A 24,444-nucleotide genomic window follows, 5' to 3' on the forward strand; every position below is an offset into this window, starting at 1 on the left:
CTCATTCAATTAATTCCTGATTCCATTCATTCAACAAGTATTCCCTGAGCAGCTTCTCTGTGCCAGGCACTAGGGAGACAGAGATGGTTATGGAGCTGCTCCGGCCCCAACAGAGGGGTGCTGACAAAGCTCCCACAATAGCAGGGGAAAATCCCTCCGACGTGCCATGGAGGACAGAGGATCTGGCTAACTCTGTGGTCTGTGGGACTCAGGGAAGGCTCCCCGGACCAAGGTCACACTTGAACTGCGTCTTGAAGGATGGGTAGGAGGCTTCGGGACAGACAAGAATCCTGGCAGGGGACGAGGTGAGTGCTAAGGCCCTGGGGCACATGTGAAAGAACCACCTGAGGAAAGAAACACCCGGTGCTTGCAGGATACTAAACTGATGCTGTTTGCATGTCTGACTCCGGCACTGGGTTGTAAGCACTTGAAGGGTAAGGACGCCCAGGTCACCTTCCTGCACCGGCGGGGGGGCACAGGTGCAAGCACAGAGCACGAGTCTCGGGCACGTTCTGGGTCAGGTCAGTGGACAGAGGGAGGGAGGGACAGTTCAGGTCAGGCAGGTGGACAGAAAGCTCATGTCCACAGCTCCTGCCGGAAGAGGGACGGTGCTGTCTGTGGAAACTACCTCTGGGAGCTCCGGAGCCAGGAAGGCGGCCGCGTACTGGGCCAGTGCCACGTCGGCCACCATGCCGTGCGCCGTCTCGGACAGCCGCCGATTCTCCACCCCGTGTCTGTGCAGCTCCTGCAGTAGGTGCTCAATCAGGAGGTTCCTCTCGCGGCACTTCTGGACCAGGGAAGCCAGCTTGGCCTGGAAGGGTGGGAGCGGAGGCACAGCCAGGTGGGTCTGTGGATGCAGGGCACGCTCGGGGGCTGGTCGGCTGAGCTGGGCTTGGGGCATCAGGTTCCCGCTCTGCACCCCCAGCACTGCCTTCACTCAGCCCCCTCACTGCAATTCCTCCTTGTGCCCAGAAGCCGAACCTGCTTTGAAAACAAGGGCACACTGCTGTACCCCTCCCTCAGAGGCTCCCCACTGCCCTCTGGATATGGGGTTGAGGATCAGGGAGTCAAGAGTGTGGATGCCTCCACTGACCAGCTCTGTGACCAAGCTCATCTCTACACCCTGACTTGCTCATCTGTACAACGGGCATCATTAAGGGCACCAGGATAAAAGGGGCTTGTGTCCCTCTGTGCCTGGCTCCCAGCCTCCTCCTATCCCGACAGTTGATTTTTATATTTGTGGGTCTGTCTCCCACATAGCCTGGGAGCTCCTCAAGGTCAAGGACTACATCGCCCTGGATCCCTGCACCATCACTGGGCCATTGCTGGGCACAGCATGGCCCTTGGGAGGGATTTGTTACACGAATGGTATGAGTGAGTGACCCTCCCACCATGAAATGACCTCTGCATCTGTGCATGTCTGGAGGGGGTGACAGACTCTCATCATTCAAGGGTGGCCCTGGGTGAGTCTCCTTCTCTCCTGGTGTGCCCTTTGCTCTGTCAGAGGAGGAGGTGAGGGTCCTTTCTTGCCAGGACTTCCTGCCCAGATGCTTGGGCACATCCCCTAGGCAGCAGTACTTGGGTGCCCAGTACCGGCAGGCAGGCAGGGCAGGAGGGGGAGGGTCTGACTTGGAGGCTGGGGCTCTCAGAGCACCTGGTGGGGCTCCCTGGGTCCCCTGGATCTCACCACCCCAAAACATCTGGCCTCGTGCATTCGGCCAGCGTCAGCTGAACATCGTATGTGCAGCTCCCCCCAGAGAAAGGACGCCTTGTTGATGGTGACGGTGACTCTACTGGGCTCTTCATGAACCTGACCTGCTGGAGGGACCATGTGGCTGAGGGGAGCCTTTGGCATCAGACAGAGCTGGGTTCAAATCATGGCTCTGCTACCAAGCAGCTCTGTGCGACTATCGGCAGGTCACCTCCTCTGTGAGCCTCAGTGTTCCCCATCTGTAAAGTGGGGCTAATGCTCCCCTTTCCTGACATGTTGCTTGTGGACCTTAGAACAAACTGTGGAGTCCCTGGCATATGTCAGCCTTCATAGTTTACAAGGGATTACGGTCCTCGTTTAAGTAAAAGGTATAAGGAAATGATAAAAACAAGAGGGCAGAGCATGGAAGCTTCACGTTGTCATAGGGCGTTAGAGTGGACATTTCCACCGCTGACATCCACGGGGTGTCCAAACAAGCTGTGAGTGGGAATGACCATCACAGCTGTAGACCTGAGCCTCCGACAGACTTGGGAACGCTGAGAGGGAGAAGGGTCTGAGGGATTGCATAACTCACATTTCTGAGTTAACATCTAAGGAAACCGAGGCCCCAGCATGGGTAGGGCTAGTGAGTCAGTGTGCTCTGCACCCTGCCCAGAGACTGGACAGAAAGGGCTGACCCTCCAGGTCCGCTTCCCAAATCCAGCTGCCATATTGGAGGTGAAATGTGTCATCTCTAACAAACGACATGTCTGAATGGCAAAGACCATTTGGGCCAGTAAGGCCACTTCTGGGACTCTGTCCTAAAGACACGTCTGGCTATGTGGGGAAAACCTTTCTAATAAAACATGTGCATCACAGTATCTACAACAATGCAAAAGACGGTGGGAGCAGGGAGGATGGACAGACGGACCTGACCACGGAGCAAGGGCCCGGCGGCTTTACGAACCGCGGCATCTCATGCTTTGTTCTCCAGCATGAACAGCAAACTCGGGGCTCAGGACAGACAAGGATAGCCCTTCTGGATTATTCTCAGGCAGGAAAAGCAGGACACAGACATGTAGGTGTGGTGGGATCTCAGACACATGTAAAGTATACTGTAGAAAATACACGAAAACACTAGATTCAAATGGGAATTTGGGGGTGATAAGTCTCTTCTCTCCAGTTTTTTCTTTTAATAATAAAGATGGACTAAACATCTAGAATGGGGAAAATACGAGCTCTATTTGTTTGAAAGAGACATTTCATATTGATCTCATAGGCATATTACCTTCAAAGGAGCCACAGCGAAATTTGCCTCGTGTTGCTTTTTCTGAAGCTCATTAAGCTGAAAGAGAACCGACAGGTGTGAGAATGCTGTGCCTCCGTTGAACAGCCAGCGTCTCCCCAGGCGAGCTGGGCTCAGAGAGGTTGGCTCTAGTCCCCTCTTTTCCCACAGGGGCTTCTCAGTGAGGCACAGGGACCTTTCCCACTCCAGCTCTGCAAGATCAGATGAGGAAGGATGCTCTGAGCTCTGCCAGACTGCAGCTGTGGGACCAGCTTGGTTGCATCTTCCTTCAGGAAGGAGGCGTCCCCGCATTCCCCTTGAAGAAATGCCAGAGTTTTGGGGTGTCATGTTAAACCTCCGGGTATCTGAGCCAGATGCCCTGGGTCCCAATCCTGGCTCAGGCACTCACTAGAACTGTGACCCTGTACACATCACTTCTCTTTCTGCCTCAGCCTTCTCATCTGTAAAGTGGGGGTAATATTAGCACCTACCCAATTAGGGAGGACTAGAGCGAGGACTCCATGAATTGTTTTCCTGTAAAGTGCTTGGAACATCCAGTTAACGCTCACTGAATATAAACCATTATGACTGGCACGCACACGTGAGTAAAGCCACTTTGGACCTTCTGGCCGAGCCCCACACCCAGCTGAAAACCAGCGAGTCATCCCCTCTGATGCTTTGTGGAGCACAATTGCCCAGCCAAGTCCTGTCTGAACTGCTGACCCACAAAATCCTAAGACAGAGTAAGACAGCTGTTCTAGAAGTTCTTCTCCATCCCCCTCTTGTTCCCTCCATAGTCAGAACGAGAAAGCTACACAAACAAAATCCTCCTTCCTCTTCCCAACCTCTTCTGACCTCTCACGCAGGCCTCAACCCTGCCTCTTCACATCCAAAATGGCTCTACGTCAGTATATACACATACGAAGCTACACTCTGCAAATGGTTTATATCTCGGTTTTGTCATTTAATTTACAATCGGGGGGTTATTTCTATGTCAATACATACAAACAGATCATATCCTTTTACAATCTTGCATATTATTTCAGCATGAGGCTGAAATATCATCTTTTGAGCCGATTCCTTATGAAAATGTATATTGTTTCTCTGCTTTACAAACGAGGCTTCAACGAACGTTCCTATACAGCTCTTCTGGCATACCTTTCTGAGTGTACTCAAAGTGTAAAATGCCAACTCCCAGCAGACTGTCTTCTATTCAAAAGGCACTCAATAATATTTGCAGGCTCGGATTCAACCTCCCCTCGGCTTCGGTTTAGGAAACAGTGTGAATGCACTGCTGTGCACTGTGTGCTGGGGCATTTGCAATGAAATAGTGAAAGAGAAGAAAGTGAAAAGACAACAGATGGGAGGAGATATTTGCCAACCACATATCTAATACGGGACTCGGATCCAGAACATACACAAACTCTTCCGTCTCAACAACAAAGACAAAAACCACCCAGTTGCAAAATGGACAAAAGAACTGAAGGGTGGTTTCTCCAGTGGAAGATAGATGAGCGGCCAGTAAACACGTGAAAAGGCTCATCACCATCGGCCACCGGGGAAAGACAAACCAAAGCACACGGAGCTAACACCTGATGCCCACTGAGACGGTCATCACCAAACACGTGGCAGTGAGCATCGGTGAGTCGTGGAGAGGCTGGGGCCTCTGTCCGTGCTGCCGGGGGTGGGGAATAGAGCTGTCGGAGACCAACCTTCAGGTAACTGTGGTTGAAATGCCCCATTGTTATATTACAAGAATTTCATCAGAGCATGGAAAGCTACCAAAAAAAAAAAAAAAAAAAGAACCAAATGGCCGGGGGAGGGGGATGCCTGGGTGGTTCAGTCAATTAAGCATCTGGCTCTTGATTTTGGCTCAGGTCCTGATCTCGGGGTTATGAGACCGAGCCCCATGTTGGGCTCTGTGCTCAACAAAAAGTCCGCTTGAGATTCTCTCTCTCCCTCTGTCCCTCCTCCTGCTTGTGCTCTTTCGCTGCCTCCCCCAAAAAGGAAAAGAGCTAAAATAAAATAAAAATTAAGAAGAACAAAATGGAGGGGCACCTGGGTGGCTTAGTTGGTTAAGCATTTGCCTTTGGCTCAGGTCACGATCCCAGGGTCCTGGAATTGATCCCTGCATCAGGCTCCCTGCTCAGTGGGAAGTCTGCTGCTCCCCCAGCTTGAGTGCGCGTGCACGCTCTCTCTCTCTCTCTCGCTCACTTTCTCTCAAATAAATAAAATCTTAAAAAAAAAAGAGAGAACCAAATGGAAATTCTAGGACTGCAAAACACAATACCTGGAATTAAGAACAAAAATGAGTTTATGAGTAAATCTGACTCCGCTGGAGAGTATTCACTGGAAGATGGGTTAGAAAAAAATACCCAAACTGAAGAGCAGAAAGAAAAAAAACATTGAAAATTATGAAAAACAGACTTCAAAAGATACTGGATATGGTATCCAATAAAAACCACAACATGTGCAAATGGAATTATAGTCTTCACAGATCAGTGATAGACAGGAGGAAAAAGTCGTAATAGCTCCCTTGCTGGCTGAGGGCACAGTGAGGAACATTCCCTGTTTACTGCCTGGGCTTCGGAAGTGGGTGCAGCACTGGGAAGGCTCTCTGCAGTATGTATGGAGAACCAACATTACCCTCACTCTGGACCAGTAATCCCAGTTCTCTGAACTCTGCATATAAACAGGAAGATATAAATTAATGGAAAGAAATAACCATAGCTCCAACAACAGGTGAGTGAAAATCACATCTACCCAATAGATTACTGCACAGGGAAATATATATGTGAAAAAAATATATATATATGGCATAAAGTCTAAGAAGTAACACAGACATGAAACTCTAAATATAGTGCATCTGATTATACAAAGAATGCACGGGAAAGGAGCCAGGGATTACATCACAATGTTGATGGTGTGTTTTTCATCCATCAGCTTGTCAAAAACATGTAAAATGTGATAACATTCGGGGTAACAAGTGCAGGCAAACACATACACTCATTTATTCCTGGCAGGAGCATAAATGATGCAGCCACTTCGGAGGGTTAGTTGCTGTTACGTATCAAAGTTAATTACATACATATCCTGTGACCCAGTAAGTATTTTGTTAGAGTTTTACCCTTTGAATATGTAGCAGAAACATATCCCAAGAAAGAGATACAGGAATGTTCACTAAGCTTTGTTTGTAAAGCAAAGAAACAGATTTGGATTTCCATAAACAAAGAACTGATTAAGCTGTAGTTTGGTCTTATGAAAAAATAACATGGAGATTTTTTTTTAAATGAGGTCAGTTTGTATGTGTTGATATGGAAACATCACCAAGATTCTCTATTAAATGAGGGAGTCAGCAGGGCACCTGGGTGGCTCAGTCAGTTAGGCATCTGCCTTCAGCTCAGATCATGATCTCAGGGTCCTGGGATCGAGCCCATGTCATGCTCCCTGCTCAGCAAGGAGCCTGCTTCTCCCTCTCCTCTCCACTCATGCTCTCTCCCGCTATCTCTTTCTCTGTCAAATAAATAAATAAAATCTTTAAAAAAAATTTTAAATGAGAAAATCAAGACACAGAATATTTTTGTATGGTATAGTTTCATAAATGTATACACATCCACACGAACAGGAGTAGATGTTGAAAAAAAAATGCTGGAGTTCAGAAGGGGTTGGGGTCAAAGGGAAGAAGGACTATTTTTTTTTTTGCATTAAAAAAATGAGGTAACTATAGATCTACATGAAATTGTAAGAAATAGTACAAAGAAACCCCTTGTATCTTTTTCCTGTTTCCCCCAAGGGGAACATTTTGCAAAACTATAGTATATTACAACCCTATAATGTCAATTACATCGGTAACAATCTACCAATCCTACTCGGATTTCTCTAGTTCTGCTTGTCCCGTGGGGGTGTGTGTACTAAATTCTGTGCAAGTTTATCACCCACAAAACTTCATATCTCCATCATCACAGATAAGATAAGGAACACTTTCACATCGACAAGGATCTCTCTGCCCTTTTATAAAATCACTCTCACTTCACTCCTACAGAGGAAGGGCTTTTATTTATGTAACATTTGAAAACTAGTTAGACTTCTAGAAAAACTCATGTATACTAGTTTCAGACGGAACAGAAGTTAGCTGGCAGAGGGACTACAGGTCTCGCTTCTTTCCCCATACCACTCTTTACTCTGGAAATCTCAAAAATACTGCCAAACTGCTGGGAATGGTGAGATCTTGCCTGAGTCTCTTTTCCATCCTCAAAACTTCCTGCAGGGGCGCCTGGGTGGCTCAGCCAGTGACGCCTCTGCCTTCTGCTCAGGTCATGATCTCAGGGTCCTAGGACTGAGCCCCACATTGGGCTCCCTGCTCAGCAGAGAGTCTGCTTCCCTATCCCCCACTCATGGTCACTCTCTCTCAAATAAATAAATAAATAAATAAATAAATAAATAAATAAATAAATAAATAAATAAATAAATAAATAAATAAATAAATAAATAAATAAATAAATAAATAAATAAATAAATAAATAAATAAATAAATAAATAAATAAATAAATAAATAAATAAATAAATAAATAAATAAATAAATAAATAAATAAATAAATAAATAAATAAATAAATAAATAAATAAATAAATAAATAAATAAAATCTTAAAAAAAACCCTTCCTGGAGTGTGGGCACATTTCGTTTACAGGCCGGAAAGGAAGTGTGGCTGGAGTCTACCTCGCCCTGGAGCTGGTCCCGGAGGCGGGCGGCTTCCCCAAGTGCTGCCTGTAGCTGGCGGTGGGCGGCCACCTGGTCTCTGAGCTGGCACCGCAGGGTCAGCACGCGGTGCTGGAGCTGCCCCACGCGCAGCCTCAGGTCCTCCGTGGGGGGGTTCGCCTCGGGCTCCCGCAGCTGTGGAAATCACCCATCCGATTGAAATGCTTAGCTTAGCTTAGCTTCCAGGTAATTTGTCTTAGCCAACAAAACGACCCGTTTTCCTTCTTAATTTTTTTTCCAGCCCTCATTTTTTCTCAAGTCAAAAATTTTGGAAAATAAAGGAAGAGAAATCACCCCAAATCCTATTAGCCAGAATAATCATTGTTATTATCCATATATTCTTTCCCAGTCTTTTTGCTATGCCTTTATGGCTGTGCACATGTGAGCATGTGGCCCATGCTGGGGTTTCTGAGTGGGGGGGGGGTGTTGGGGAGAGTCTGGGGAATCATAGAATAACATTCTAGAATGTGATTTTCAGAGATATATATATTCAGATATATATACATATATCTTTTGCACATCTTTTCAAAAATATGCAAAATGGCACGGCATTCCAGGATCTATTTCAATCGATTTCGGTCACCACTCTGCTAAAAAAAAGTATAATGAATGGAATTTAAGGTTCAGATCCAATTATGAGATGCTTATTACATTAAAGCATCCTCCGTTTATATAAAACAGAGGATACTGCCTTTTCCCCTAAATACTTTTTCTTAAATCAGTACAAAATGGTCTCTCACTCTTTTGGGGTCAGACATGAGCAGTGTTCATATGGATGTCATGGGGAATTTCTGGGAGGCAGGAAGGTGGGAAGGAGAAGTGATTTAGTGCTCTGGGAGGGGTGGTGAAATAGTAGGGATGCTACTGCTCCCAGTGGTTCTGGATTCTAGAGTCTTATTTTTTACTAACTTCCATAGACACATACACACATAGACACCTAATATACACATACAGACACACACCTACATTTTCTCTATATAACATTTAACAGACCATCTATACCTTGGGTATCCTGCTTTTCTCCCTCAATATCATGTCAGGAGCATTTTTCCATATTATGAAATAGTGTTGAAAACACTGTTGTTAGCACACATTCTATGGCATGCTGAATGCTCAGGGCATTCTAAAACTTTGCTGCTGTAATTGAGGCTGCCACAAATGCCCTTACACATAACTCCTGGACGGACCTCAGAGTCCTTCCCTGAGATCGTCCATCAGAGGGGGATTTTCTGGGCCCAGGCCCTGAGCATCACTAAGCAACCTATCCACATGCTACGGTGGTCTATGAAGGTACAGCGCTCCAATCATCGGCTCTGTTTGCAGGGGCCCAGAAGCTCAGAGGCTTCTCACACTCCCTTCCTTGGCTGTGACAGTCTGCCCTTCATTTAAAGCAGTCACCCTGGGCATTTGAGGCCTGCAAAGATCATCTCTGCCTTGTGCTCTTGGCCTGGGTGTGAACAGGGAGGAGGGGCCCGAGCCATTCTGCTGGGAGAGCAGAGAGAGGCCGATGTGAGGACAGAATCAACGTGCCTCACAGCTGATGAGGCCTCCCCCTCATTAGTAAAGAAATCGGAGTGCAGAATGTGATTTTCTTCTAATTAATAGAAATGCACAGAGTGTGGGCCTGAGATGCACAGGCTGGGTCCTGTCAAGAACAGATGGGTGCTCCGGATGGTTTCATGAAATCCAGCTCTAAGACTTGCAAAACAACTTGGCCTTTCTGGGAAGTCTGGTGCCTTCACTGCATCCCCTCCCCAATGACTTGGGCGAGGGGTTTGCCCCAAGGATCCTAAGAGTACCTTCTACTGGATCCCCCAGTACGTTCTAAAGAGAATGGACGTGTGGAGTGGGGGTCAGCCCTGCCTGCCACATGGGACAATACCACCTTGTGAATTGCCCCATGACCCACTTGCTCCAAACAGGCATGATCGGCATGGTTCTCCTGGGGCTGAGAGCACAGTGCCCGCAGCCCTCGGGGTGCTCTGGTGGGGGAGACCGACACAGAAATAGGCCATTCGACACAGCATGGCCAGGTGACTTCGGGAGGCACTAAGCCAGAGGCACCCACTGCTATCCAGGGGGGTAGTGGTGGAAATACAACCACTGCTCTCTGGGCTGGTCGAGGGGCACGCGCATCGGCAGCATCTGCTGATTCCATGGCGTAGACGTTCCCACCAGGACCAACGACAAGCTATGAAGATGGTGGCACACCTCTGCACAGAGCCCAACCCGCAGCCCTGGGAGGTGCTGACCCACCAAAAGGAGACCCCGGGGATGGGCGGCAATTCCCAGGAGGAGGCTGGGGTAGAGGACAGCCGAGAAAGGATGCCAGAGGCCAGAGGGTGGGATGCCAACAGCGATAGGCCTGGATTAGAATTCACCAGAAGGAACTGGGATTTCACACCAAGTACAAGAGGAAGAGACAGAAGGATTTTAAGCAAAATAGCAACATGATCAAGTCTGTGACTTGGGACGATGAAACGGGGAAGCTTTCCTGTCCCCCGCCTCCTGTGTGTCAACAGACCTCATTTCCCTCAACTCTGGTTTTTGTCTGGAATCCTCCCTTCTTTTAGTTCCAAATTCCTCCACTCTGGCATCATCTCCTGGCATCATTTCTTGACTGCAAAGTTGTCTTGACTGCTCCCCCGCATCCCCCTGGCCCTTTTCCTCACAGCAGACAATGATCATTTTACAAAAGAAATTGAACCCCATTGTTCTCCTGCTTAAAAGCCCCCAGCGGCTTCCCACTGCCTTTTGAAAGGGTCATAACTGGGGCCTGCAGGCCATCTGAGCTCGCCTCATCTCACCCTACACCCCATCCTTGCCCATGTGATCCTGCCATGTTGGCTACTTTCTGTTTTTTTCTATGAGCCAGGTTCATTCCTGCCTCGAGACCTGACCACTTGCTTCTCCCTCTGCATGAAAAGCTCTTCATCTGCTGCTGCTTTCCCACCTTGAAACCCTCAGCTCAATATTCCTCTCCTCAGAGTCCAGTTTCTACCAGGTCTGACCAGCTGAGATCGGACAACTGCAAAATCTGGGGAAATGCATAAAGCAGTTCTTTGCAAGCACTGAGTGGCTGGCAGCCAATGCAGGGCTACAGTCCTTGAGGAAAAGGATGCACATCAGGGCAAGCTCTGTATTCTCCCTGGATTTCTCTCTGCAGCATTTTCAAACCCATGGTCAGGAGTGGAACCCAAGCTGAGAGGGCTGGTCCTGCTCAATGGGGGACTCAGAGGCTGGAGCTCAGAGGTGCTTTGATAGCTGGGTGTGTGGAGCAAAGTAACAGAAAGGAGAGAGCCAGGTACCTCCCTGGAAATGCCCATCAGATCCTTAGCTGAATCCTAAGCTGGGCAGCACAGTGTGGGCCTCGGAGGCCTAGCAGAGAAGAGAAGCTGGTAGCCAATTGCTAAAGAGACTTCCGAGGTCTCACACTACTGCCAGGTTGGCAGAGCTCTGGATGAGCCCAAATTGGTGTCCTTCGTGAATGTTCAGGGGACTCAGCTGCTGCCACCGAAAGGCCATGCCCAAGGAGCAAGGTCCAGACTGTAGAAGGAAAATCAGGCCCTAGGGCTGGGTCGAAACTAATATACACCTCCATAGGAATGATCTGGTCTACTGATCATTCCACTGCTCACCAGAGCAAAAGGCACTCAACATTGACCACCAGGGGATAACAACCAGGGATCTCTACAGGATATCCTACATGATGTCCAACACAAATTTTTTTTAAAAAAATCACTAGACATGTGAAGAAGCTGGAAAATGGGATTTAAGCAAGAAATAAAATAGTCGATAAAAACAGACCCAGAGATAATCCAGACATTGGCATTAGCAGATATGACTTTCAAAATAACAATGATTATATATTTTCAAAATATAGGAAAGATAGATGCATAAATGCATAAATAAGCTATGAATGAATGAAAATATGGGAGTATTTCAACAGAGAATGAGGAACTCTTAAAAAGGATAAAATGTATATCCTAGAGTTATAAAATATAACAAATGAAATTAAGAACTCCTTGGATGGAATTATCAAAGATAGGATACAGCAGAACACAGAATTGGTGAACTAAACAACAGGTCAATAGAAAATTCAAACTAATGCACAAAGCTTTAAAAAAAACGGAAAAAATTGAACAGTTTCAAAAGATATGGGATATAATCTAAAAAATCTGGATTCTAGGAAACAAGAGAAAATAGGACAAAATAAATATCTGAATAAATAATGACCAGAAATTCTCCAAATGTGATAAAAGATTTGAATCTATGATTTTAAGATGCTAAGAAAAATCCAAGCAGGATAAATACAAAGAAAACCACAGCAGGCCCATCACAGTCAAGTAGCCAAAACCCAAAGATAAGAAGGAAATCTTAAAAGCAGTCAAAGACAAAAAATAACACACTTATTTCAGAAAAACAAAACCAACCAACCAAACAAAAACACCATAACAATAACAACCAATTTCTGAACAGAAACTATGGGAGCCAGAAGGCAATGCAATGAAATCTTCAGTGTCAAAAGAGGGGGAAATCTCTGCCTACCTAAAATTCTGAATCCAGCAGGGGGGAAGAAATCTCTTAAAAGTGGAAGTTGAAGTTCGTTTTCATAAAAAGAGATGGGAGAGAATTCATCACCAGCAGATCCCCACTCTGAGAAATGACAAAGCTCTTCAGGCAGAAGGAAAACAGATCCCTAGGAGTGGGAGCAAGAATGGACAGCACAGGACCGTGTGGAGATCCAGTAAATGTAGAAAATTATTGCTTGTCTGGAATAACAATAGTAACAATGCCTTATGAAGTTTATCATCCACGGGCGTAATGCATATGACAAAAATGAGGAAAAGAAGAAAGAGTAAATGGAAATAAACTATTAACAATTTTGCAGTATTTATTACTAATTATTAATTTATTGGGGATTTCTGTATCACATGGTAAAAGTACTAATTGAAGGTACATTTAAATAATTAATAGATACATTCTGAAATCTCTAGGGTAAGCAGTGAAGGAATGATACTAAAATGTATAGCAGAATGAGCTCATGGAGAAGAGAAAGGAATAAGAGAAAATACTCATTAATAGCAAAAATGAAGGCAAGAAAGGAGAACTAGAACAGAACAGAACAAAGAAAACACATGGTAAGAAGGGAAACAAACACCCAATTCTAGCATCACACGTATGAAATGTATGTGGACCAAACACCCCAACTGAAAAGCAGAGGTTGCAAAACTGGGCCAAGCAAAGACAAAGCAGCCACATGCTGTTTCAAAGAAATGCACTTTAAACATAAAGATGCCCACAGGCTGAACACAGAAGGGTGGATGGTCTAAAAGAAGTTGGATTCCATGAAAACACTAAGGGAAAGAAACTGATGTGACTACTTCCATACTAGACGAAGTACAATTTGGGCAAGAAGTGTGGGAGGTAATGAGGGACATTTCATCATGATCAAAGAGTCACGTCAGCAGCAAAACATAATTGTAAGTCTGCATGTATCTCATAAATAATTTCCAGATATATGAAATCGAAACCAACAGAACCAGAAGAAGAAATACACCAATGCACACTTAGAGATTGCAAACATATCTGGGTAAATAACAAAGTGAATAGACAGCCCGTCGTTAAAGATACAGAAGATCTGATCAGCACAACTAACCAGCTTGGCCTCATCACAATACTCAACAACGGGAGACTCTTCATTCTTTACAAGAACTCCCAGCATACTTACCCAAATAGACCTTAACCTGGTCAGTAGAACAAATCTCAAATTAAAAAAAATTAAAATAATATAGTGTATGTTTTCTGACAATAGTGAAATAAACTACAAATTAGGAACAAAAACGTAACTAAAAAATTCAGCAGGTGCTTGGAAATCCACCAACACACTTCTAAATCACCCATGGGTGAAGAGAAACGTCACAAATGGAAACTGGAAAGTACTTTGAAGTGAACGGACATGAAAGCCCAACTGATCAACATGTGTGGGACGTAGCTGAAACAGTGCTCAGAGACGCAGAGGTGTAAGTGCATAGATCACAGAAGAAGAACAGCTGAAAATCAATGATCTAAGCTTTCGACACAAGAAGCAAAAAAGAACAGCCAACTCAATCAAAAGAAAGTGAAAGAAAGGGAAGAATGAAGGTATAAACAGAATCCAGGTAAATAAAATACAGACATACAATGAAGAAAATCGATAAAACCCAAATGGATCCTCTGAAATGACTGATAAAACTGCCATGGAGTGTGGGGAAAGGGGGAAACCGAAAAGGGGGGGGAGAGAGAGAGAAAATGAATGAGTGGGTACAAAGGGCTCAACACTGAATGTCTTACAGACATGCAAGACCGCTGTGAGAACCTCATGAGCATTTCTTCCTGGGATTCCTGAACAGGGAGTACCCTCCACGCATGTGGACCATGACTCAGGGAAGCCTGTGTCTTGGCCAAATCACAGAAGCGTTAAGTGGGTTTGACCTCCAGTTAAGGCCTAAAGTCCCTACTCTTTCCATTGTCCCTTTCAAGACCCAATGCGGAGCATGACTGAGGTGCTGGCCAACCTATGGTGGTAATCATATTGAAATACATAAAAGTACCACGTCAACACATCGTGCACCTTAAGCTTATACAATGTTATATGTCAAATATATCTTTAAAAAGGGCGAGGGAGAGACAGAGAGACCCAACGTGCAGAATTAGGACTTGGACTGCTTGATAAATTCTTGGATCTGAAAACACGAGCTCTGATTTTGAAGTGCCAACACCGCTCCCTCCCCTGTCCCACCCGACACCCATGGGAACAGCCTAAGCAGAGGGGCAAGCTTGCGTCTCAGGTTGTGTGCAGGAAGCCACTGCCCAGATGGCAGGCCCAGCCCCACCCCTCCTGCCGCCTGACTGCCCGTTACTTCACTTCCCTGTGCCCTTGCTCTCACATCTGCTAAGTGGGGATGGTGAGGTACCTACCCCTCACCTGAGGAAAGGGGGTGGTCAGCAGTCTAGAAGCTAGCAAGATGCCGAGGAAGCAACTGTGTGTGATCAACCTACCTGGGGGCCATTGCTCACAGTCATCAGAGCTCGCCCTGGGTCCGCAGAACACCCTGGTCTTTCCTCTGCCTCTTCCAAATGTGATTCTTTTACTCCTGCTGCATTGATATTTCCTTGCCAGGCACTGAACACTTCGGCACTTCCCCCGACAAAGGACGGAGCGGCAGAATTGGCATCGTATCTGGAATTCTCCATACCTAAGGAAGGTCCCATCCATGTGCCCGTCGGACCTGATTTCTCCTCCAAGGGCGGCCCGTGGGCTCTTGAGGTCGGTTGCCCTGAGAGATGAGTCACCTGCACCCCCCTTTCCACAGCGTTCCCCTTGTCCCCCCGCATCTTGCTTTCCCCCTGTGGACCCTCCTCTGCTCTCACCACACGGCCCACCGTGGTGCTCGCCTCCAACTCGACTTCTGTCTCCAGGACATGGATCCTGTGCAGAAGGTGGGCATTCTCCCCCCTGAAGGCCCGGACCATGTCTTCTATCCCCAGCGCTACGCCCTTCATCAGCTCTTTGTAACCAACCCCGAGCTCCGAGATCAGAGCCTTGAGCTCCTGGTTTCCCAGGGTGACGCGCTCCATCACACCTTTGGATTTTCTGAGGCTCTCCCACGTGGCTCTCTGAAGTTGGGCCACGTGCCTTTTCAGCTTCTCGTTCTCCTCTTCGAGCTCAGAAATTTTGCTATAACTTTTCCCATTGCAGTCTTCAAGGTCAGAAATGACCTGCCTGCATTGGTCCAGCTCCCCCTTTAAGTGAGAGATGTCCCCTAACAGCATGCTGTTTTCCCGCTGGAGTGTGGCGATCTTTGTCCCGTTTCTGCCCCTCTCTTTTTCGAGGATGTGCAGTTTTCTAAGATATTTCTCTCGGTCACCCCGAAGCTCAGCGTTGTCGTGTAAAACCTGGCTTCTCTCTTTTTTCAGTCCAGAAATGAGCTGGTGGAACCTTCTCCTCTGTCTTTCAAGGGCTCTCAGTGGCTGATTCTGACCCAGCTCAGCGGGCCACTCTGGGCCCAGACTCACATCATCCAGATCAGGCACCGTCCCAGGAAGAACCGCACTGGTTCCCAAGGCCTCCATCTCTCCTGGTTTAACCTCTTCACTGGTCTCCCTGGGTTTGACTTCCCTGGCTGAACAAATATCTAAGCCCTCGTTTCCCAAAGCCTGCCGAGAATAAGCCTTCCCCTGGCAGCTGGGCCATTTCCAAGCCAAGCTCCTGCTCTCTCCCACCAGTGTGGACGCTTGCGGCCACCGCCCCCCACACCCAAGCTCCAGGATGGAGAGTTGCTGGAAACAAGCTTCCATCTCCTTTTCAAATTCGTCTAGTCTGAGCTCAGAACTGCCAGGTCCTTTGCTCAGAGCCCACGGGTCGCTGCTAGGTTCGGTCCCCTTGGGTGGAAAGGCCAACCTGGGACACAGCATCAGACCTTCCTCTGCCACTGAGAAGAGCATATCCTGGCCCACACATTCCGAGGGGCCAGGCTCCTCTGGGACATCCCCATGGCCCAGACTGGACCCTTCTAGAAGCGATGCCTCCTCCTCCTTCTCTTCTTGCCCTTCGTCCCCAGGGCTTTCCTCTTGCAGATGCAGAGCCTTTGCAGACCACACAAGAGTTTCCTCCTTGCCCTGCCCTGCAAGGAGCTGAGCTCCTGCCGGAGACGGCCTCTGGGCGCCCCGGGCCCTGGCTGTGGGGTGCTCTTCCTCCTCCTCTGATGAAAGCCCCCCCTCCCTCCCCCTTCTACTCAGAGGTTTGGGCCCCTCAGTAGACACTGAGGCCTCCCCCTGCAGAAGAGGCAGTGGGAGCTTTGGCCTGGGCCAGGGGCAGGAGACAGAGGCCTGGGTTTCTGAAGCCCTGTTCTCGATCTGCCTGCCCTCTAGGGCTCCGACGTCACCCTGCAAGCTCGGGTTCTCTCTGCTCTCCTGACTTAGCTTGCTCTCGTCACCGAGGTCTTCCTCCTTCCTGCCCCAAGCCCTCCTCGCCCCCTGCTCCTCGGTTCTCCACTCTGGGGGTCCTCCTCCCTCCTTCCAAGGGTCTTTCAGATCTCTGGACCCTCTCCTGGGAAACTGGTGGCTTGAAGTCCGTGGGGACTCCTGGCAGAGGGAGGCTTTGGGGCTCTGTGCCCAGTGATGATCCCGACAGGGCTGTCCTATGGCTCTGGGAGCAGGCGATGACCTGGCATCCAGCACCTGTTGCATTTGGGAGTCCTGTGGAGAAGCCTTCTGGAGCAATAGCAGTGGCAGCAGGGAAGAGGGGTCCCTGGCTGGCCCCCAGGGAGGGGGTGTGGACGTCTGCACCAGGAGAAAGGACCCCTGGGCCTGAGCAGCTGCTAGTCTCCGCTCCGAAATCCAGGCAAGCTCCACAGGGAGGGGTGAGCCGTCCCTGCACTGCCCGGGGGGGCAGCCACAGATGAGAAGGAGGGCCTGTTCATCCAAGCTGGGCTCAGCCGGAGTCTGCTAGGGACAAGAAGAGAAGGTATGAAGCAGCCTCTTCATCTGTTTAGCCCCCCCCACCTCTGTGACTCATCTCCCGATGCTCTCAGTGCTCCCTCACCCGGCCATATAGGCCTCCCTAACGCACCGAGCCCAATACCACCCCAAGGCCTTTGCACCTGCTCTTCTCTCTGCCCAGAATATCCTTCCCCACATCCCCTCATGGCTCACTCTTGATCCATTCACTTCTCCACTCAGATGTTACTTCCTCCCGCAGCCCCCTGGCCATTTCACCACACTGTGTATGTTCCCCTTTCCTGCGCCCCCCACCCTCCTGTATATCTATGCGTGCGTCGTCTACCCCCTTTATCCCTGCATGTCCAACACAGTAGCCACAGGCCACCAGCCACGTTCCCAGAGCTCAGAAGCTTGGGGTTCATGGCTCCCCTACTGGACGGCTCAGGCATAGCACATTCCATTGTCATGGAAGGCTTTAGTGGACGGCCGCGTAGACCACCTGCTCTGAGGGCTGGGGCCCTGGGTCTAGAGCACTGCCAGTCCCACAAGATACATTTCATAGATATTTCAAACTATATTTTAATCTACACTTCAATGCATGTATCCATTCCGTTTCCTCAAACCTCCTTCTCAATTATTTCCAGAATGTTCCTCCAAACACTTCTTTAGCCCCTTCTCCCACCTCCCACAGGCAGTAGGGCTGATGGACCCAGCTGGCACCTGGGGCACACAGGAAGCCTCTGGCCTTACCCGTCCACAGTCAGATCCTTTGACATCTTCCAGGGACTCATCCGTGGTCTCCAGGCCTGGCACCAAAACAGAGGGGCCTTGTCCAGCCCTGACACAGAACCAGGAGCAGCGGCTCTCAGAAGACTGTCCTGGGAGGCAAGAGGACCCCAGGAGTTTTGTCACAACTCTGTCACAACTCTGTCAAAACTCCTAGAGACCCTTCTAGGAGTTTTGTCACAACTGCCACTAGCGACTGAGCCACCTGCTCTTGGGAGGACCTGGCACTTCTCAACGACTCAAGGCCTTCGAGGCCCGGAGGTGGCCTGACGATCACCACACCTGGTCAGGAAAGGAGACCAAGGCTCGGAGTTGGGGAATGACCGTCCGCTGACACGCAGCGGATTGGGTCTGGAAGCCACCTTTGCTGACCACGAAGCTCACACAGGTGACAAATCCCATGGCACCTCCCTCCACCCGGGCGCCCTCATGGTCACACAGGGTCTTCCTCCCCGGCCTCCGGCCCCGCCCACACGGCGGTTGTGCAGATGAAGGAGCTGGTGCAAGGCTTCACCGCCAGACCGGCCCCTCCTTCTCCAAGGACAAATTTGACCATTTGACTTGCCAGTTCCCCAGAAATAGGACAGAGGGGGATGGCAGCTGCGTGGGTCAGCGGCACCACTGGCTATAAATGACCCCTGCATCTGTGACTGCACTTGGCCTCAGAAGACTGTGATTAAACCACAGACACCCAGTGGGACATCGTGGCTTTGGGGCTCCCCGAGTATAGTGGCTTTTGCAGCAGGAAATCCGGAAGCCGTGCCTGAGACTGTGAGACATTGGTTCCCACTAGGGACAAGTTAGGGACAAGGGGCTCCCCAGCCCCAGCAGCTCCCAGACCTCACACCTGTCTCACACCTGAGTTACCAAGGGTGGGGTGAGGATCGGGTAGTCATCCCGTGGCCTTCTGCAAAGACCCCTCCTCCTGAGACACCTGCTGCCCCATGCTGGCAGGGGCGTCGCCAGGCCGGCACCCTCCTGAGGGCCGAAGGAGTGAGCCTAAATGTCTAGTTGAGCCCAAGTCAAGGACCTCGTCATGGCATCGCAGACTCGGATCCCACCTTGCTGTGTGACACCAAGCAAGCCGCACTACCTCTCTGAGCCTCAGCTTCCTGTCTATAGAGCAGGGCAGTCATTCTCCCCTCCCCCGCACATTATCGTGTCCTAGGTGAGCTAGCCTGTCCGCAGGTGTCTGTGCAGGCACCCCACACACCTGCAGAGCCTTCCGGTCCAGGGGCCCCGGCAGAGCCGAGGGTGGCTTTCGGGCCTTGTCTTCTGCAGGCATCCTGTGCGTCCTCCCTGGGCGGGGACAGTGGTTCGTCCTGAATACGGCTCAGAGCGCCCTTGAGGAAGAAACAGGAAGAGAGCCATCAGTGTTCTCACAGCGGAAGGCTTCTCTCTGAGCCCAGCCCAGCCCCAACGACCCCAGGAGGGAGCCAGTCCCCGCCCCCGCTGAGATGAGCAGAGGACACATGGCCCGGACCCTGGCCTGTGCTCCTGGTCCTGAGGGCCAAACTCCCTCGTGTTAGCACCTCTCCCTTGGGCAGACAATGAGGCGCGGCAGCCGGCTCTCTGAGGGGCTTGTCTCTCCAGCCAAGGTGCCTCTGGGCTCCCCAGATGGGCACCCCCGGCTCCCAGGCCCCTCTCCTTCCTGTGTGTCCCACACGGCAGAGGCAGGAGCCTGCCCAGGGGCTCGGGGCCAACCTGTCCCTCAACCACCAGCACGTCCCCAGTGCTGCAGCCAGGGGGGTCTCCGGGCGGCACCCCCTCCCCTCGGCCTCCCCCCAAAGGCAAGCCACGTACATTATTTAGAGACAGCTCAGCTCTGACGCACCGTCCACGAGGTGCTGGGGCCGAGCCCCCCTCCAGCTTCCCACGCCCCCCCCCCCACTACTTCTAGCCAGGTTCTAACGGGTGCTATTTGCTTCCCCGCTGCCTCCCCCACCAGACCGTGAGCCTTCAGGCCGTCAACTTGGCTTCACCCGGTCTGCACCCCACCTCAGCCTGAAGCACATTAGGTGCTTAATAGATGTTTGCTACTTAGATGGGTAGGCAGAACCTACAGAAAGACAGGTGCTCAGCACTTATTCAGCAAGCACTTATTAGGCTCCGACTGTGTGTCATGTGCTCTTCTACGCGAGGGGGAAACAGAAGTGAACAGGTAACACCTGTCCCCTTCCCACCTGCCCCCTGCCGGTCCTCACCTGCTCTTGGTAGCACCCTGCATCGACTCCCAGCTAGGCCTCCTGCTCCCCCCATCCTGCTCGCAGTGCCAGGGAGCCCCCCAGCATGCATTCTCCCACCTACAAGGCCTCCCTTGGCTCCCCCCATCTGGGATGAGTGCAATGCTGCAGTGGGGCACTGCAGGCCATCCATGGGCTGTTAGGGGTGCCCCTGATGCTCCTCACTCAAGTTTCTGCTCACGGAGGCCTCCCTGCCTCTCCCCACCCTGGTTCTTGCCTGCCTCTGCACCTCCGCATACGCTGTTCCTTCTGCCTGGCTGGCACATCTTCCTAGGAAGGATGTGGGCTGCCTGCACCTCGGTCCCTGCCCCTCCCTTCCTCACCCCACTCAGCACCAGAGCAATCCCACTGAAACGGAGACAGGAGCAGGTGCTTCTCCTGTTTCCAACCTTCGATGCTTCTCACTGCGGGGAAAGAGAAAAGCCCTGCCCCGCTGCACTGCGCCCACCCTCATTCCGCTCCTTAAAGGGACCCTGGTCCCCCCTGCCTCAGAGCCCTGCACCCTTATTGCCTGTTGCCCCCCTCTCTTTCTGCCCCTCTGCCCAGCCAACGGGCTCCCTGCTGAGCTCAGCTTAAAGGCCAAATCCTCAATGAGGCCCTTCCCTGGTCCTCCCCCAAATTAAGTCCGCTCCCTCCCTCAAGAATCTCTCCTAATGCTCTGAGTTTGGGACCTTCCCATTGTCTGTGTCACACCCAGCATCCTCACAGACCAGGAATCTCAACCCTGGCCACACCTTAGAACCACCCAGAAGCTTTTAACGGTCACAAAGCAGGGCCTCCGCCCAGAGCAGCTGAAGCCAGAGGGGCCTGGGCACCAGCATCGTGCTGTGGGCGCCGGACCTGCTGACCCGCGGCACCTGGTGTGGCCTCTTGCATTGAGCCACCTGCTTCCCGCGTGATCAGAATGAAGCGCTTCTGTCAGCAGCTTACGGGCACCGCTGGAAACAGGCGGAGAAGGGCAAGTGGAGGAGAGAGAGGGCAGAAGGGAAAGGGAGCGAGAGAAAGGGACGAGAAGAAGAGGAGGGAAGGGATGGAGAATGGGAGAGACAGAACTCCACGTGGGAGCCAGCAGGAGCGCGACAGTAAGGAGGAGAAAGGAACGGGCCAAGGAGAGCTGGGAGGGCAGCGTCGAAGACCAGCACTGCTGCACCGTTCCATTCTGTTCAGATTTCCTTCCGATACCCAAGGGGACTTCAGCTTGGTTCCACAAATTCTTCCTGAGTATCGGCTAAGAGACAGGCCCTGTTCTGGAGCTGGGGACGTCACCGTGGATAAAATTCACAGACCCCTGCCTCGGGGAGGTGACTTGACAGAGAGGAGAGGGCATTCTAGAAGACAATGCTATCACCACTTCATTTCACAAGTGACAATATCACTGCTCAGAGAGGGAGAGTGACTTGCCCAAGATCACACAGCACACAGGATGGGAGAAGAGAACCAGAGCTCAGGCCTTGAACTGGATCTGGGCTTTCTCTCCCCCTCCCCACCGCTCTCTGCTCAGTCTGGTCAACCCCTCCTTCCCTTTTTACTCACGGGAGCAGTGACGTCCAATTTCATGGGAATTTAGGTTTCATGTGCACTTACTTTGAAAGATAAGCAAACAGAAGAATAGGAGGAATACAGAGCTATCCAGACGCAAATGTGATCCATGTGCTAGAATACCTCCTTCCGGGCTTGCTCCTATGCAGACATTTAAATTCGTCCAGGAGTCTGTTCCTACAGAATGTCCATTTTTGCTTTGTGCAAGTCTCATTTGATGACATCGAAGGATCATCTCCCCACAAGTTATAGCCACCTAATACACTCTTACAGAAGGAAAGCCTTCACTTACCAAGGCAGTTCCTTCTTATCAGATACTTAGGTTGTTTCCAATATTCACCCACTATAAACGGGGCTGAGGTGCTGTTAATATCTAACAAAGATTCAGAATAGAATGGAATCTCGAGCTTGAGGTTCTGTGTATTTGTATTTATTTTGTAACTAAGGGACTTGGTATCTTTGCCTAAGACCACTAACCATTAGTATTTCCTTTTACATTCCTTGTATCTTCGTGGATTTTCTACATTTTATTTTTTTGACATTACCGGCCTGTGTTTGAAAGCCCTTGAATACCAATACGCAATAGGGACTTCTGCACAAGTGCAAATGGTGAGCAAGGAGGGGGCCGCCGGGGCTTGCTGAACAAGGAAACGATTCTCAAAATCGCCACCAGGGGTCGCTCTTTCCATACTGCCGGGGCAGAGAGGCTGGAGGACCGTTAGCATTCCTGATGTCACAAGGAGTAGGATCTCTGCTCTGGCGTGACAGCCTGACACTGACGTTTTTAAGTGCGTGATTTTCCATCTCCCTGCACAAGCCTCCCTCCAGGCCAGGCCACAGCCCCTGGGCTGTCCCCTGCTGTAGGAGTCTACAGACAAAGTCTCCACTGCCTGCCCCTATGTCTGTCTCCCCTATAAGCTTTCAAAGAGCGGGATCATCTTTCCAGCCCCAATGCCCTCACAGTGCCTGGGACATGGCAGGTACTCAGGGCACGCTCGCTAAAAAGCGGGCACATCTGCAGGTAGGCCTTTCTTGTCTTGCAAACCACAGTCTCTTTAAATTGCCTTTCACCCACACCCTGAGCAGAAACCCCCTCCCCAAACACCTCCCCAGCCAGGGTCTGACCTTGCCATGACCCATTCCTTCAGGAACCTGGGTCCCAAGTGATTTTTTTCTGGAAACTAGCAAGTGTGAGATCCCAGGCAAGTCCTGCGCCTCCTCTGGACTGTGGGGTTGGGTACAAGGACACAGACCCCTGCCTGGCTACCTCTCAGCACTGACGAAATCTTGTTTTGAAAAGTGTTTGTAAACGTGAAGCAAGTAAAACATCTTTCCATGATGATTAACATCACCATAACTCACACCTCGATGCTCAGAGCACATCAGACGTAACCAATGGGCTGCTGGGGGGAGGCGGGGGCTCCCTGATGATGTGTAATGGTTTTCTATCTCATGCACACTTCCCAGGTAGACACTGCTCCAGGTTTCCCAGTTTCTATACCTCCCTCCCTGCACTGCCATTGTGAGGCGGTCCCTTAGCTGGAAGTTTCCATTTGCCATTGGCAGTGGAGCAAATATCTTCCCAGGTCACTTCCCCACTGAGTCACTAGCTTACCAAGAGCCTTGCAGGCATGGCCAAAGCCTGGGGTTCAAGGCTGACTTAAACGAGGAGCAAACAGGAGCCAGACCCTGCACTGTGAGAATCAGGGCCTCCAGAGGCGGGTCATGCCACCACAGGGGCACGAGGAGGGAACGAGCGGGCATGAGACTGGGAAAGTCTTAGAGGAAGCGGTATCCCCACTGAATGGAGAAAGAATAACAGGGATTTATTGAGCAGCCGAGGGGAGCAAGTAGTAGAAGCTTCTAAACACAGGGAAGGCTGCCAGGCGGAAGAGCCTGCATTATTCAGGGGCCTGTGGAAAGCTCAATGTGGCCAGGGCAGGGTGGGGGGAAGGAGTGGGCAGTGAGCCTGGAGAAGGAGCCCAGCCTAGAGCAGCAGGGGCCTTGAATGCCATGGGCAGGAGGTTGAACTTGATCCCAGAGTGACAGCTGCCAGGAGGTTTACAAAAGGAGATCACTTGGGGGTCACCACAGCTATCCAGAGAAAGGCGCTGAACACCTGCCTATAGCTCTTAACCTCTCTGGGTCCCTTTGGAAGTGCACTGTCAGCTTGGCGAAATCACACACCCGTGCAGTGTTTTCAGAGCTCTGCCTCCAATTTCACAGGTGTTCAATTCTACACCAACACCCTGAAGGGCTCCAGCAGTTTTGTTATCAATAGGCTCTAGCATTTAATCTCAGCTACACTCCCTGAGAGCTAGTAACTGACGGACACTTTATGTCTCCCTGGTCGCCCTCTCGGGAGGACTTCTTGCTCTCAAGATGGCCCTTTTCAACTCCAAAATGTCCCGAGTCCAGGCTGTCCCTGTCCTCTGGGAGTAAGACAGAGCCTGGCAGACTGTCACACCCCGTGGCCCTGGGTCCAGCACCCATTCTAAATGCCAGGGTCCCCAGCAGCGACCCACCGTCAGGCCCCTTCCACAGCCCCACGCCCTTCTCTCAGATACTTTTGTCATCCTGTGCAAGCAAGGGTCTGTCTTAGGCACTTTCCAGCCCCTGTACTGAGCTAAGGCCCAGGCCGAGCGTAGGGACCAAGTGGGTA

General features: G+C 50.3%; 1 protein-coding gene across 1 annotated transcript in view; it reads right to left on the bottom strand.

The window, feature by feature from the left end:
- CUNH4orf50 (chromosome unknown C4orf50 homolog) overlaps nucleotides 1-24,444 on the bottom strand; it is a 45,851-nt gene that overhangs the window by 11,222 nt on the left and 10,185 nt on the right. Inside the window, exons 4-10 of the mRNA XM_040624925.1 lie at nucleotides 19,214-19,343; nucleotides 17,965-18,092; nucleotides 16,487-17,220; nucleotides 14,773-16,174; nucleotides 7,693-7,866; nucleotides 2,979-3,035; nucleotides 629-811 (exon numbers count right to left, since the gene is read on the bottom strand). Coding sequence (XP_040480859.1) covers nucleotides 629-811; nucleotides 2,979-3,035; nucleotides 7,693-7,866; nucleotides 14,773-16,174; nucleotides 16,487-17,220; nucleotides 17,965-18,092; nucleotides 19,214-19,343 — 2,808 coding nt within the window. The remainder of the gene's footprint in view (nucleotides 1-628; nucleotides 812-2,978; nucleotides 3,036-7,692; nucleotides 7,867-14,772; nucleotides 16,175-16,486; nucleotides 17,221-17,964; nucleotides 18,093-19,213; nucleotides 19,344-24,444) is intronic.

Source organism: Ursus maritimus, unplaced genomic scaffold, assembly GCF_017311325.1.
Source record: "Ursus maritimus isolate PB19 unplaced genomic scaffold, ASM1731132v1 scaffold_8, whole genome shotgun sequence".
Lineage (NCBI taxonomy): Eukaryota > Metazoa > Chordata > Mammalia > Carnivora > Ursidae > Ursus > Ursus maritimus.